The following is a 16,285-nucleotide window of genomic DNA, read 5'->3' on the forward strand; positions in this document are numbered from 1 at the left end:
AAGGACTAGATGCCATGGGATTTATCCCAGAAATGCAAGGTTGGTCTAAAATCTGAAAATCAGGGGTGCCTGGGTGGCTCAGTCAGTTGAGCATCTGACTCTTGATTTCAGGTTAGGTCATGATCTCAGGGTCATGAGATCGAGCTCCATGTCCGGCTCCACGCTGGATGTGAAGCCTGCTTAAGATTCTCTCTCTCCTTCCCCCTCTTTCCTTCCCTGCCCCCCACTTGCAGGTGCTTTCTCTCCAAGGGTACCTGGGTGGGTCAGTCAGTTAAGCGTCTGCCTTTGGCTCAGGTCATGATTCCAGGGTCCTGGGATGGGGCAGCATAAGTTTCCCTGCTCAGTGGGGAGCCTGCTTCTCCCTCTGTCCCTCCCCCTGCTCATGCTCTCTCTCTTTCTCTCTCAAATAAATAAAATCTTTAAAAAAATCTGAAAACCAATTAATGTAATGTACCATATCAGTAGAATGAAGGATAAAAACTACATGATCATCTCAACAGATGCAGAAAAAAAAAACCATTTAACAAAATTCAACACCACTTCATGATTTAAGAGAAAAAAACCCCTCACACAGCTGGAATTAATATAACACCATATGCTGAATATGCTGGAATTAAAATGAAAAACTTAAAAAACCTCAACAAACTAGGGATAGAAGGGAATTTTCTCAACCTGATAAAGGGCATCTATGAAAAACCCACAGCTAACATCATGCTTAATTGTGAAATACTGAATGCTTTCGCACCTAGATCAGAAACAAGATAAGGATGTCTACTCCCTCCTTTTCTGTTCAACACTGTACTGGAGGTTCTTACTAGGGCAATTAGGCAAGAAAATTAAATAAAAGGCATGCAGATGGGAAATAAGAAAAACTAACTCTATTTGCAGGTAACATGATCTTGTATATAGAAAATCCTAAGGAATCCATTAAAAAACATAAAACTAATAAATTAGTTCAGTAAGGTTGTAGGATACAAAATCAACATACAGCAATCAGTTGTATTTCTATGCACTAGCAATGAACAATGCAAAAAATGAAGTTAAGTAAACAATTTAATTTACAGTAGCATCAAATATAATAAAATAGTTAAGAATAAGGTTAACAGGGCGCCTGGGTGGCTCAGTCGTTGGGCGTCTGCCTTCGGCTCGGGTCGTGATCCCGGGATCCTGGGATCGAGCCCCACATCGGGCTCCCTGCTCCATGGGAGGCCTGCTTCTCCCTCTCCCACTCCCCCTGCTTGTGTTCCCTCTCTCACTGTCTGTCAAATAAATAAATAAAATCTTAAAAAAAAAAAAAAGAGTTGGCTTCCTCTTTCCACGGATGCACATGGCCTGGCAGGTGTGTGTCTGCAGCAGGGCTCTTCGGGTACCTGAAGGGTTCTGGATTACAGCCGCGAGACCAGACTCTGGATTACAGCTGCGAGACCAGACTCTGGATTACAGCAGCGAGACCAGACCTCCCCGGGGGTTTGAAAAGAGAGTTTCTAATGGGGCTCAGCAGCGTGACAATGCTGTTTTGTTATGTGAATTCATACATTTTGCCTCTTGATCCTTCCATCAATCCTGGGAGAGTAGAATAGAGTGTCCCAGTAAATCTCAATTCACTGGTGTCAGGCTCGTGCCAATCCTCAAGTGACCACAGCCATGAGTGACCAGCAGAATGCCAGTGTATCTGCTGGTTGGTGGCTGTGTTGACCCACTCAAGGCACACAACCCTCCTGACGCATGCACACACACACGCACACACTCGCACGCACTTCTCTGTGTGTGTGTGTGTGTGTGTTCCTTCCAAGGGAATCGCGGATTACCAGGCACGTTACTTTCCCAGCATAGGGACTGCTGCCCTCTGGTGGCCATTCTGCCTAATGCCAAATTTAGGAAAAGAATCACAATTTACTGGGACCATTAAGGAGCAGGTTTTATCTTATTTAATCTCCTCCCCCACACACCTTATAGAATAGGTATCATCCCCCGCAAGGCTCAGAGAGGTGGAGCTACTTGCCTGAAGTCACACAGCCAGAGGTGGTGGACGGGTTGTGACTGGGGCGAGGCAGGAGGCAGAGGCCAGAGAGGCCCCTCACCTACTCCACCCTAACCCCAGGCCTGGTGAAGGCACAGGACTAGAATCAGGTCAGCCAAGCTCCTAGACTCCTGGTCTTAACTACCTGGTAGCCCAGCCTCCTACCTGGCATGATGGGGGTTCCATTCTGACCTTGGATGTCTCCTTGGTGTGTTCAATGCTACATGCTCGTGAAACAAAGACACAGCCTTTCGCCCATGAAGAACGTGACTTGTGTCCTGCAAGGTGTTCTTAGGTGTGAGAAGACTCCTTGCTCCAGGAGCAGCAAAGGAAGCATGGTGTGTGTGTGTGTGTGTGTGTGTGTGTGTTTGGTGTTCTAAGGTAACAAGTCCTCGCGGGAAGCCTGGAGGCAGCGTCCTGGCTACAGGCATCTTCTTGCGCAGGCAGCGCGTCCCCTGAGACAAGCCAGTCAACACCACATAGGCTCCTTAGAGGTGCTGGGGAATCATGTGTGCGATAAATGACCATAAACTTGCAACAGCTGATCAGCCGTCCATTGTGACAATACACGTGATCGTTATTGTACTATGTGGTCATGAGGCAAAGAAGGAAAATGCTCACGGGTGTGAAGGCAATTAGCATTCCTTTGACCACACATACTCAGCTTGGCTGTTTTAGCTCTTCTCATTTTGCCAGCATTTTTCATCAGGATTCAAGCCAGTAGTTTTCCCTAAAACGAAATTCACAAGTTTTTATTGAGCAGCCGCTAGGAAGTCAAGACACAGGGCGAGGGCGCTTGCAGAGGGAGAGCTCTAGGCCATTCATTCAGCCCCAGCAAGGTGCCTGGTACTGTCCTAAGCCTGGTCCTCTTTCCATCAATATGGGGGGGGGGGGCGGCGGGGAGGAGTGGAGAACGAATTCTCTGAGAGATGAGAAAGCAGCTCAGAGGGGGCAAGGGAAGGGATGTCTCTGAAGTCACACAGTGAGAGGCAGATCACAAATGGAAGAAAAAGCCTCTCAGGCAGAGCGGAGGCAAGCAGGCCAGGAAGTGCCCTGTTCACGAGTGGGATAGAGACCCATTCATGAAAAGCTTTGCCCGCCAGGCTGAGGGGTCTGAGGCAGTGGGGAGCCATGGTAGATTTTTGAGCACAGGTATGCTCACAGCTCAAAATTCTAGTACGTCACAGCATTTTCTTGCTTACCCACTGTAGCGGGCAAAATAATGGCCCCAAAGATGTTCATGTTCTAATCCCCAGAGCCTGTGAATAGGTTATGTTACACGGCAAGGGGAAATGAAGATCGCAGATGGAATTAAGGCTGATAATCAGCTGACCTTGAGATGGGGAGATTATTCTGGATTATCCAGGCAGGCCCCATGTAACACAGGGTCCTTATAAGTGACAGAGGGAGGAGGATCAGAGCCAGAGTCAGTGAGTGATTTCAAGATGGTGCACTGCCAGCTTTGGAGACGGAGGGAGGGGCCGTGAGCCAGGAATGCAGGCAGCCTCTTGAAGCTAGAAAGGCAGGGTACCAGATGGGCAGAGCCTCCAGAAGGAACACAGCCTTGCCAACACCTTGATTTTAGCCCAGTGAGACCCATTTGAGACCTCCTCCCTCCAGAGCTATGGGATAGACCTCCAGAAATCTGCAAGGAGTCTTCTTTTCCTCAACCGAAGACCAATAAAAACATCGGTCAGCATTTTCTAAGTGCTTACAGTGTTGTATACTTTATGAACATGCTCCCTTTACTCCTCACAATACCCCCATGACATGGGCATTGTTACCTTCTTGATCCATATGGGGAAACTGAGGCTTGCTGGAACTGGTAAAGAGCACAGCCAGCACTGAGATCCAGGCCTGTCTCCAAAGCTTGTCCCAGCTTGGCTTGAGAAGACTTTAGCCCACCGTGACAGCTTCCACTTGAGGTCGCCTGGGTGGGCTTCAGTCCAAGGTGCTGGGGGCCTGTGCTGGCTGGAGCAGTGGCACACTGTTGGAGGACCCCGGACATCCTCCCCCTCCAATGAGGAGGTTGGTGAAGACAAACAGGGTACCACCCTGCCTTGGGTCTGCCTTCAGGGGAGACAGAAGCCCAGGCAATGAGCACAGGTTCATGGCCAGATTGCCTGTGTTTGTTTCGTGGTCCCAGGCAAGTTCCTCACTACTCTCTGCCTCAGTTTCCTACTCTATAAAACGGGGATGATAATAGTATCTACCTTCGAGACTGTTCTATGGGTTATTGCATGTATGTAATGGACTTACACATTACCTACACAAAGCAAATCTGATAACTGTTATCATTATTTGCATTATCATTTCATGTCATGGGAGACCGACCCCACCCCAACTCCCCTTCTCAGGAATAGTGGGGGTGATCAGCTGTGCAGATGGATTCACACATACACCCTTTTAATATGAATATTTTTACATGTTCACAGAATATCTCTTCAGGAGTTTTCAACCTTTTGTGGGTTTGTAGACCCTTTGGGACTCTGATGATAACTACAGACCTTTGTATATCTGATCCGTCCATACCCTTCTCTGAAAATTGCCTCTGGGTGCACAGGGATGGGTCCCCGCAGCTATACTTGGACTCTGTGTGTTGGCGGGCTTCCACAGCTCATGGAGAGCCTGGCTCATGCTAGTGGGCACCCAGGGCTACTTTGTCCAGCTTCCCAGCTGTGCAGGTTGTGCACTGCCCAACTCTAAGGGGCACCATGACGTAGACCACAATTCACAATCCTGGAGTTGTACAACATGGAGCCTTGTGAGCTTCTGATCCAGACTGTGGCTACCCAACTCTCTCTCAAGGGAATTTAAGAGTCGATATTCTAATATTAGTCTCTACTGGCGGCTTGAACTGAGGATATGCAAATGAAGACCATTTGGCCCTGGAGAGTAGCTGCTCTTGGTTCTTGAGTCCTGGCCAGTTTCTTGTGGGACCCTTTGGGTAGGAAAGATCTTGCACAGCTAGGAGCCACGGGATCATGGAGCTCACAGTCTAGCAAAGGGTGGGAGTGGGTCTTTACACACACGTACACACACAGGGAGCGAGGGAAAAACAAGAAAACATGAAACATAATGGGGAAGCAAGGGGGCCTACAGGAAGGGCACAGGAAGGGCAGGTGTCCTAAGGCAGTGACATTTGGGTCATGAGGATGATTAGGAGACGGCCTGGCAAAGAAGCTGGAAGAATAGTGCAGGTAGGGGCGCCTGGGTGGCTCAGTTGGTTAAGCAACTGCCTTCGGCTCAGGTCGTGATCCCAGGGTCCTGGGATCGAGCCCCGCATCGGGCTCCCTGCTCAGCGGGAAGCCTGCTTCTCCCTCTCCCCCTGCTTTGTGCTTTCTGTCTCTCAAATAAATAAATAAAATCTTAAAAAAAAAAAAAAGAATAGTGCAGGGAAAAGGAACAGCCAGTGTGTGAGCAGAGGTGGGGGTCTGGTGGCCTTAGGAACTGGGCAGAGGTCCGTTTTCTTCTCCTGAGAGAGACGATTGGAAAGACAGATGGGGCTAGATGGGAAGGGGCTTGTGGCCTCGCAAAAGAGTATGGGCTTGATCTTAAGGGTGGGGGGAAGCCCCTCTTTGAAGCTATTTTCCCTTGGTGATGCTCATTTTTCACTTCTTCTAGTCTCTGGTCTCATCTCACCCCATGACATGAAATGTGAATTCTCCACTCCCTGGAGCTCAGCCTTGAATCTCCAGAAGGTAGATAGATCATGGAGCAGTGGAAGCAGCAAGATATTTGGACATTAGATAAACCTGGATTCTAACTCTGTCCCTGTCACTCACTAGTCATGTAACTTTGGGCATCAGTAAAATGGGAATAATGACACCTTGATCCAGCAAATATTTACAGCATCCCTACTATGGAGCAGATGTGGGGACAATGACATTTACTGAGCTAAGACATACTATGTGCCAGGCACTATTGCCAAATCCTTTGTTGTTGTCGTCGTTGTTTTTAAAGATTTTATTTATTTGAGAGAGAGAAAGCAAGCGAGAGAGAGAGAGCACAAACTGGGGGGTGGGGAGAGGCAGAGGCAGAGGGAGAAGCAGACTCCCCGCTGAGCAGGGAGTCCAATGTGGGGCTTGATCTCAGGACCCTGAGATCATGACCTGAGCTGAAGGCAGATGCTTAACTGACTCAGCCACTCAGGCACTCCACCAAATCCTTTGTATCCATCACATCATTTAACCCATTTCTATAACATAATGAGGGAAATGCCATTGTTCCCCCATTTTACAGATGAGAAAACTGAAGCCCACAGAGATTAAGCTATTTACTCAAGGTAGACAGCAAAGCCAGGATTCAAATCCAGGCAGTCTCCAAAGCCTGGATACATAACCTGGCTTCCCACCAAGCCCTAATAAGGACAAAGAAGTCTGTGCTCTCACAGAACTTATATGCTAATGGAGGGAGCAAACAATAAAACATAGACAAATAAGAAAAGCAGCATATTAAAAGGTATAAGTGCTAAATAGGAAAAAAAAATAGCACAGGCTAAGGCTGATGGAGAGTATGGGGAGAAACAGGTGATTGCAGTTTTAAATGAGACGATTAGGATAAGCATCATTAAGGTGGTGACAGTTGAGCTAAGACTGGAAAAAAAGGTGAAGGAGTTGACCCTGTGGATATCTGTGGAAAGAGCATTCTAGGCAGTGGGAGCAGCCAGTGCAAAGGCCCTGTGGCGAGAGTGTGCCTAGTACATTTAAGGAACAAGGAAGTCAGTGAGACTGCAACAGAGGTGGAGAACAAGGGAAAGAGTAAGGGTAGATGAGGGCAGAGGGAGGCAGATTATGTAGGGACTTGCAGGCCATGTTGAAACTTGGCATTTAGTCTGAGTGAAATGAGGAGCCATTAAATGTTTTTTTTTTTTTTTTAGATTTATTTCTTTATTTTAGAGAGAGAGAGAGAGCAAGCAAGAGAGCCAGGGAGAGGGAGAGAAAGAATCTTAAGCACATTCCCCGCTGAGCTCGGAGCCTGATGCAGGGCTCAATCTCATGACTCAGATCGTGCCTGGAGCTGAAATCAAGAGAGTTGGATGTTTAACTGACTGGGCCATCCAGGTGCCCCTCATTAGAGGCTTTTAAGGAGTGAAATTACATGATCTGACATGATTTTTTTTTTTTAAGATTTTTATTTATTTGACAGAGAAAGACACAGCGAGAGAGGGAACACAAGCAGGGGGAGTGGGAGAGGGAGAAGCAGGCTTCCCGCAGAGCAGGTAGCCGGATGCAGGGCTCAATCCCAGGACCCTGGGATCATGACCTGAGCTGAAGGCAGAAGCTTAACTACTGAGCCACCTAGGTGCCCCCTGACACGATATTTTAAAGGATCGTTTGCTTCTCTGTTGAGAGTAGACTATAGTGGAGCAAGGATGGAAGCCAAGAGACCAATTAGAAGGCTCCTGAAGTAACCCAGGCAGGAGATGATATGGCTTAAATCAGTCTGGTAGCAGTGAGGTGATGAAGAGTGGTGGATTTGGAATCTATTTTGGAGGTAGATGCAAGAGATTTCTCACTGTGGGGAAGGACCTTTGGGGAGGGAAATCTAAAGTTCAGCTTTGAATACGTGAAGTTCAAGATACTCCATTTGCCTTCCAGAAGCATCAAGCAGGCAGATGGATGTAGGAGACTAAAGTTCAGGAGAGAGGTCCAGGCTGGAGTTACAAGTTTGGGAATCATCAGGATCTAAATGGTATTTAAAGCAATGGGACTAGCTGAGATCATCAAGGGACTGAGCACGCATAGAAGAGGAGATGACCAAGGCCCGGGGTCTCAGTGTTAAGAAACCAGAAAAAAAAAACCAGGAAGAACGGACATGGGAGATCAAAAAGAAGCCACCAGTGAGGGGGGAAGAAAATCAAGGCAGTGTGGTGTCCCCGGAGACCAAGGAAGGGAGGCCAAGCAGGGTGAGGACTGAGCACTGAGCACTGGGTTCAGCAACATGTGGGCACCAGTGACCTGAATGTAAGAAGTTGCAGTGGCTAGTGGGAACAAAAGCCTGATCTGAGGGAATTTAAGAGAATAAATATTGGAGTTCAGGTCTCTTTCCAGAACTCCTATTGCTGTCCCCGGTGGCTCCACGGATCATGCTTCCAGGTCTCTCTGAGCTCATTTTTCACCCTCCCCAGCACTCAATCCCACCCACACCCTGGGTTCTCCTCTTGACAGATGCAATATGCCTGAGACCCCAAATCAAGCACAATAATCCAATGATGCAGCGAATGATATCTGGGCAGCTGCTCCTGACTCTATACTACTGGGTGCAAGCAGAAAGGAAGAGAAGCTATCTTAAGAGGTTCTATTTAGAAAGCGAGGACACTGGGGCACCTGGGTGGCTCAGTCAGTTGAACATCTGACTCTTGATTTTGGCTCAGGTCATGATCTCGCAGTACTGGGATCAAGCCCTGAGTTGGGCTCTGCACTCAGTAGGGAGCCTGCTTCAGATTCTCTTTCCCTCTCCATCCTGCTCTTGTGCTCATGCGCTCTCTCTCTCAAATAAATAAATAAAATCTTTAAAAAAAGAAAGTGGTGACATTGAAAGAGGTCATCTGCATTAGGTACATCAAACACAGGGATCCTTATATTTTTCTCCTTTATTTTGCTCCAATATAAACATAATCTTGGGCACAACAGGGTATCAAACACCTATCGATTACTTAGAGATTTCCTCAGGCCTGGAAACTTAGGGAAATTCTCAGTTTAATTGAGTTGTTCACAGAATACTTCAATAAAAGCAAAAGGGTTATTTTACTGAAAAGAAAAATATTGGAGGAGTAGAATTGGATAGAGTGAAGACAGCAGTGACTTTCAATGACTCCAGCTGCAAAGGGGAGCAGAGAAATGAGGCAGTAGCTGGAGGGAGAAGTGAGATCAAGAGGAACTGCTTTATTACGAGAGTTGTTACGGCACGCATGTGTGCTGATGGGAGCAGATTTTCTGTATCCTCTTTCTTCCCTGCCCTGGCTCATTCTGTCCCCAGCTCCCTCAAATCCTTCAGGGCTCAGCTCAGGTATCCTTTCTTCTCTAAAGCCTCCCCAGCTTCCCTGAGTCACACACGGAAAGGACTCTCTTTTCCCCTCCTAACCCCTCATTTCCATAGCACCTCTTCAACCGTATCTACAATTTCCTTCTTACAATTATTTGAGTTCAAGTTCCTTGGGAACCTCCCCACAGCGTGCCAATCTCTGTATCCACACCTTCCCCACTACTCATTTGCCACTCAGGAATCCGCCTGGAACTGCCTGGTGAATGTTGAGGGAATAAGTAAATTTCCGGGAGTCAGATTTGTATAGGTTGGTCCAGGGACCTAGAAACTGCTATTGTATAAGTAGTGTGTCCCAAACTCTTCCCTTGAAATAGCCCTAGTAGAGTGTGAATGGTTTCGTAGGGTGGTCTGGGCAAATAACTTGAAACCAGTGGAAATTTCCTGGAAGGCACATATTTTCTCTGAGAATTCCCCCCAATTTTATAACTTATGCTGATGTAGCCCCGGGTTTATCTTATTTCCCCAAAATGCTGTAATTTACTTACCATTTGTTATTTAATTTTCTCCCAAAAGTCTTGAAATAAAACTTAAGCTTCAGGGGTGCCTGGGTGGCTCAGTCGTTAAGCGTCTGCCTTCGGCTCAGGTCATGATCCCGGAGTCCTGGGATCGAGCCCCGCATCGAGCCCCGCATCGGGCTCCCTGCTCCGCGGGAAGCCTGCTTCTCCCTCTCCCACTCCCCCTGCTTGTGTTCCCTCTCTCGCTCTCTGTCAGATAAATAAATAAAATCTTAAAAAAAAAATCATTTATAAAACAAAAGTGTTTTTTTTTCTTAAAGATTTTATTTGAGAGCGAGAGACCACAAGCAGGGGAATGGCAAAGGGAGAAGGAGAAAGCAGGCTCCCCAGTGAGCAGGGAGCCCAACATGGGGCTCGATCCCAGGACCCCAGGCTCGGGATCATAACCCAAGCTGAAGGCAGACATTTAACTGAGCCACCCAGGCACCCCAAAAAGTTTTTAAAATTTCATACTCAGGGGCGCCTGGGTGGCTCAGTCATTAAGCGTCTGCCTTCGGCTCAGGTCTTGATCCCAGGGTCCTGGGATCGAGCCCCGCATCAGGCTTCCTGCTCTGGGGAAAGCCTGCTTCTCCCTCTCCCACTCCCCCTGCTTGTGTTCCCTCTCTCACTGGGTCTCTCTCTGTCAAATAAATAAATAAATAAATAAATAAATAAATAAATAAATAAATAAATAAATAAACAAACTTAAAAAAAACCAACAAAAACGTAAGCTTCAGAAAGGGGCCCGCCATAGTAGCATGTGTCTCTTCGTTTGAGCATTTGATAAAGGATTTGACCTTGAAGTAGTTGCTTTACAAGATCGTAAGGAATTTGTTAGCCTGCAAGATACTTTGACAGTATTCTGCCTCTGGTGGGTGGCATGTTTTAATTATAGGAGAGAATATATGGAGCATTTATATCTACTTAATTTGCAAGAGGCAATATTTTCAAGTTAGGCGGCATAACTTGGTGATTAACAAAACAAAACAAAACCAGCCTCCTGAGTCATGCAGACCTGGCTTGGAATCTGGGTTCTATTGCTTGTTCATTCTGATTTTATACAAATTAACCTCTCTAAGCTTTAGTTTTCCCACCTATCACACAGAGATGGCAAGAATAATGTTACCTGCCTCACTGGGTTATCGGGGGTATTGAGCAAACTATTGCTTAAGCCCCTTGGCATTGTGACTGGTACATAGTAGGTGCTCAGTAAATAAATATGTGGGCCAGAGACCCAGATTAGCAAGCAGGTGATTACAGAGCACAGTGAGAAATGCTGTAGCAGGGCATACCAGGTCCTGTGGGAATCCCTAGAGGGACACTGGGGAAGGCTTCCTGAAGCAAGTGACATTGAATTTGGGCAGCTGAAAGGAGGTCTGGGAGTATTACAGGCAGCAGGCAGTATAGTGAGAGGGCTCAGATGATGTCAGGAATAGGGGGGTGGGGTGAGAGATAAGGCTGTAAATGGCAGGAGCAACAAGATCGTGCAGGACCAGCTAGCCATGAAAGAAAGTTCATCTTTCACCCAGAGAGCAATGCGGACCATTGGAGAACTCTAAGCAGGGCCGTATCAGATCAGACATGCAAGACTGGGGGCAGGGAGACCGGTGAGGAGGTGAGAGGTGGCTTGGCCTGGACTGGGGTTGGCCTGGAGAAGGAGAAAGTGGCCATACTGGTGAGACATTAGGAGACAGTGATAAGACAGGACTGAGTGGAAGTTGGTGGAAGGAGATGGAGAGGATGACCCCGACGGGGTACATGGTGGTAGCTTTCACCAAGACAGGGACAGAGAAGGAGCCAGAGCCGGGGGCAGGGTACAAGATGATGAGTTCAGTTTTAGACAATGTAGAGTTTGAGAGGTCTGTCTGTGAGATAAGCATCTGAAACCATCCCACGGGCCTTTGGATACATAGACCTTAAACTAGAAAAGGGTCTGAACTGGAGCTAGAGCCTTGGAAGATGTGGTAGCCTCAGTGATGGTCCCCAATGATATGCAGGTCCTAATCCCTGGAACCTGTAAATATTATCTCATATACCAAAAGGAATTTTGCAGATGTGATTAAGGATCCTGAGATAGGGAAATTATTGTGGATTAGCTGGGCGGATCCTAAGTGTAATCACAAATGCGCTTATAAAATGGAGACTGAGGGAGATTTGACTGCAGAAACGAAAGCAGTATGATATGCCACAGAAGCAAGATGCCCTTGAAGATGGAGGAAGTTGACTATAAGCCAAAGAATGTGAGAAATGTAATTCTAGAAGCTGGGAAAGGTAAGGAAATGGATGCCCACCTACTGTCTCCAGAGGGAGTGCAGCCTGGCTGGTACTTTGATTTCCATGCTGTGAAACTCATTTCAGACTTCTGACCTCCAGGACTGTAAGACAATAAAGTGTGTTGTTTGCAGTCACCAAGTCTGCAATAATTTGTTACAACCCCAATAGGAAACTAACACAGAAAGCATCAACATTAATGGTGTGAAGGAAGCTGGTGGGGATGGATGGAAGTATCCAGAAGGCCTGCGTGGAGTGAGAAGAGTAAAGGGGTCTAGCAGAGAGCTCCCAATGATTCCAGCATTTAAGATACATGCAGAGGAAGACCATCTGAGAAAGGGCCCCGAGGAGCAGCCAGAGAGGGAGGAAGACCACCAAGGAAAGTAACTGTCTCAGAATTCAAAGGAAAGAGTGTTTTAAGAAGGAGGGAGTGGTTAACAGTGCAAAATACTCCTAGAAGTCAAGCAAGAAAAGTGCCTGTTGCCTTTCAAGAGAGAGATCCTCGTTGACCTTGAAATAACTCTGGAGGGATTCCTGCTGAAAGCAAACTGGAGTAAGTTGAAGGGTGACTGAGTTGTATTTCACAGCATATTTGTCCTATCTCCTCCATCAGACTGTACACAATTTTTTAACTTTTAATTCTATTACACAAGTAGTATATGCTCCTTACAGAGAAGTTAGGATATACAAATTAGCCAAAAGAAAAAATTACTCATAATGTCCTCAGCAGGTAGTATCTTAGTGTATATTTTTTTAGTGTTTTTTTCCTATGTAGAGTATGTAATACTCTCAATCACCTTATGGAGTAAAATACTATTAGGCCACTTTAAGAGTGGAAAATTTAGGTTTGGAGGAGCCTGGGTGGCTTAGTTAAGCCTGGGACTCTTTGATTTTGCCTCAGCTCATGATCTCAGGGTTTTGAGATCAGCCCCGTTGGGCGTGGAGTCTGCTTAAGATTCTCTCTCTCCCACTCAAAAAAAAAAAAAAAAGAGAGAGAGAAAGAAAAAGAAAATTCAAGTTTAGCGAAGCAAGCATATTTACTCAGCTGCACACAGCTGGTCGACTGCAGCCATCTGGATTAGAACTCCGATGTATCCAATACCAAAGCCAATATTCTTCATCGCAGTGCTTCCCTGACTTTTTTTTTTTTTACCTGAAGAAATCCTTTCCATACGACTTCAGGCTCCAGAACAAAACCTAAATGGATTTCTGTCCTGAACCCCGTTCCTCATCCACCCAAGATATAGGTGGTTCCCAACAGACAAGGGTTAATAGTGGGGAAGAGTGGCCGTCTTCAGCCCGGTGGACAGTGAGCAGGGTTGAGGAGTGAAAGGCACCATACTGAGCCCAAGAAGAATGAGGGCACGGTGAGAGGGTCCGCAAAGGGCGAGCGGGTTGCTCAGCGCTTATTCGCTACACGCACGTGTTAGTTTTTTTCCTCGCAACATCACAAGTTAGTGGGCAGCAGACTTCTCACTTTGCAGAGAAGGACACTGAGGTTCCAAGAAGGAATGTGCTTTCCCCCAGATCACACAGCTACCCAACGGCACTGAGCCACACAGACCCCGCAGGGGCCGAAGCCAAAAGGGGCGGGTGAGCGGCTCTGAGCCGAGGCCGAGAGCTGGGTGTGAGGAGCAAGGGAGTGGTGCAACTGGGAGCGGAGAGGGGGGCCGAGACCAGGTGGGCTTGCTGGAGAGATGGGGGCCGGAGTCGGGGTGAGGCTGAAGGGGCGAGGTCACGGGGGCTGGGAACGAATCCGTAAGAGAAAACACAAAGCGCGTGCAGGAGGGGCGCGGAGGTGGGGCACCCGGGCGGTGGGAGGCAAGCAAACGTGGGAGGCCCAGCAGAGGGATAAAAGGGGGCGTGGCCGTGGAGGGGCCGGGAGGGAGAAGCAGCCGAGAAGCTTCCAGGGAGGCCGGGTCGGTGCAGAGGCACGACAGAGCTCTCACGGGCTGGGCGGGCTGGGGGCGGGACTGAGGAGCCCGGCGAGAGGCGGAGCTCTCGGGCTGGGCGGGCTGGGGGCGGAGCCGAGGGGCGCGGTGAGGGGCGGAGCTCCCGGGCTCGGAGGCCTGGTGGCGGGGCCGAGGAGCCCGGCGAAGGGCCGGGGGCGGGGCAGTGACTCAGGGGCGGAGTTCTCGGGCCGGGAGGCCTGGGGGTGGGGCTGGGAGCCCGGCGAGGGGCCTGGGCCGGGCTGTCCAGGCTAAGGTGGTGGTTGGAGGGGGAGCCAAGAGGCTGGAAGGCCAGGGGCGGGGCGGCGCGGAGGGGGCGGGGCGTGCGGAGGCCCCGACGGCGCTCGGCGGGCTGTGAGGCCGGCCCAAGCTCCGTGCAGCGAGCGCCCCCCGCGCCCCGCTCCGGCAGTCCCGGCGCCCCTGCCCCGCGCCCGCCATGCCCGAGCAGCTCAGCGTCGCCGAGTTCCTGGCCGTCACCGCGGAGGACCTCAGCTCCCCGGCCGGGGCCGCCGCCTTTGCCGCCAAGATGCCCCGGTGCCGGGGGGCGGCCCTGGCGCGGGAGGAGGTGAGGAGGCCGAGGCGGGAGGGGTCGGGGGTCCCGGCAGGGCTTCTCCTTGACCTTTACGGGCGTGACCGGAGCTGCGATGGCCCTTACCGCCCCCAGAAACCTGACTCCTCTCCAGATCTGTGAGAACCGAGTGCATCTCAAACTTCGGCGTCCTCACTGTCGAGTCCCGGGGAGGGCCCGAGGGACTTTTTGTGCGGGTGGCCTTGAGGTCATCTCGATGACGGACTTCACAGGTCGGGGTCTAACCCCAGTGCTCTTGTTGACTCGACCCGTCGCATTCGTGTTTGTTCAGCGCCTCACTGCATCTGTTTGGGTTTTCATCTTCGGAGCCCCACAAGTTTGCTCCACAAGTCACTCCCCTCCTGGAAAACAGGCCTTCCCGCCTCAGTCCTGAACTTAACTTCTCCCCGGCTGCAGGGAGGCCCCCTCCCCCTGGCTGCTGGTTCTGAGATTTGGCCGGCGCTTGTGGAATGAATGCGAATGAGAAGGCGCCAGGAGCCGGGGTTCACCTTGGCCAGGCTGTTGGCAAGTTTGTAGTCTCCCCTCCCCTCCCCTTTTCTCTTTGTCTTTCCCAGCAACGCGTCCCAGGCCTTTTCTTTTCGCCCTTGCAGGCTGCCCCACCCCATTCCCGTCTGCGCTGGAGTTCATTCCTCTTCTCCCGACCTGCTGCACTCTGCCGGGCCTCCTCTGCGGGGACTGTTCTAGGGCAGACACCCTGTGGCTTTGGGCCAAGGGAGAATAATGTGGTTGTGCATCCCCCTTTCAGAGGATGCCCCGAATTGGGTGGCATTTTGGACTTCAGCAGGAGCTCTCATCTTCCATCCCTCATCATATAAGAGTATTGAGCGCGTACCGTGTGGCACATACAAAGCTCAATAGTACATAATACCCTGGGCCAGTGTCTTGAGGAGTATCTCCTTCTCCGCTTCTCCCTGGCAGGCTGAACCCCCATCCCAGAGTCTGTGTGCATCTCTCTCTAGGGGTGATAGAGGATTGTGGAAAGAGCATTGACTTTGCAAGAGGCAGAGCTGTGTTCAAATTCTGGCCCTGCAGTTTGCCAGCTGGGTGAGCTTGGGTATGTGACCTGATCTGTTTGAGCCTCACTTTTGGCAGCTATAAAATGAGATAATAATGTTTCCTTCACAGGGCTATGGTATTATATGTCAGTGAGTGTAAAGCATGCATCTTGATAAATGGGATGATTATCAGGTTAATTGATGGACCTTTTTAGACAGTGACCGGGTCTCTTGTGTCCCCATTTCTCTCTCAGAGCCTAGCCTAGGGCATTGCACATAGTAGGGTTACAGGCTTTCATTAAAATAAGAAGCAGCCGATGACCTTTTGGCTTCTTTCCTAGGGCAGAACCAGTAACGTGGAGTCCACCGCCTATGAATGTGGATTCTGTGTTTCTGGGAGGTTCACAGGGAAACTGTCATCCTGACGGGAGGGTGCTTCCTGAGGGTTGTCTTCATAGCCTCACATTTCGTGACCTGGAAGAGTTCAGTGCCACTGGCATCCTTAGGCCTTTCACATTTCACCCTCCTCTCCAGGTTGTTCATTAAAATGTTAAATCAGAGCAGGAGCAGGAGAAGGGACTGGACTATGAACCTTTCTCCAGGGACAGAAATGCCCATTTGTGCCTCTGCATCTGGCCTTGCCGGGCTGGTGTGTGTTAGCACTTTTGTGTGCTGGGGAACGAGCGGAGGGGGTGGGCGGGAGTAGCAGGGGGAGCCCTCGGAACGGGTCTGGAGGCTGTCGTAGACTCTGGTCAGGGCTCAGCTTTGCGCCAGTTCAGGCCAGACAAAAATCCGGCCTCGTTGGCCTTCAGGACTTTGGTTTGGTGCATGTGAGTGAGGGTTTGTTTTTACAGCAGAAAGCCTGGAGCACCCAAACACAGCTTTTCTCTTCAGCATTTCAGTGTCCGAAAAGTTAGAAT

General features: G+C 49.4%; 1 protein-coding gene across 1 annotated transcript in view; it reads left to right on the forward strand.

Annotated features, from left to right (window-relative positions):
* The first annotated feature begins 14,039 nt into the window (after nt 1-14,039).
* Nucleotides 14,040-16,285, forward strand: part of ASAP3 (ArfGAP with SH3 domain, ankyrin repeat and PH domain 3) — a 50,037-nt gene continuing 47,791 nt past the window's right edge. Inside the window, 1 exon segment of the mRNA XM_045898468.2 lies at nt 14,040-14,346. Within this exon segment, the coding sequence (XP_045754424.1) occupies nt 14,218-14,346 (129 nt within the window). The 5' untranslated portion in view covers nt 14,040-14,217.

The sequence above is a fragment of the Mirounga angustirostris genome, unplaced genomic scaffold (genome assembly GCF_029215605.1).
Source record: "Mirounga angustirostris isolate CCGP_5_RB_7025 unplaced genomic scaffold, mMirAng1.0.hap1 SCAF_4, whole genome shotgun sequence".
Classification (NCBI taxonomy): Eukaryota; Metazoa; Chordata; class Mammalia; order Carnivora; family Phocidae; genus Mirounga; species Mirounga angustirostris.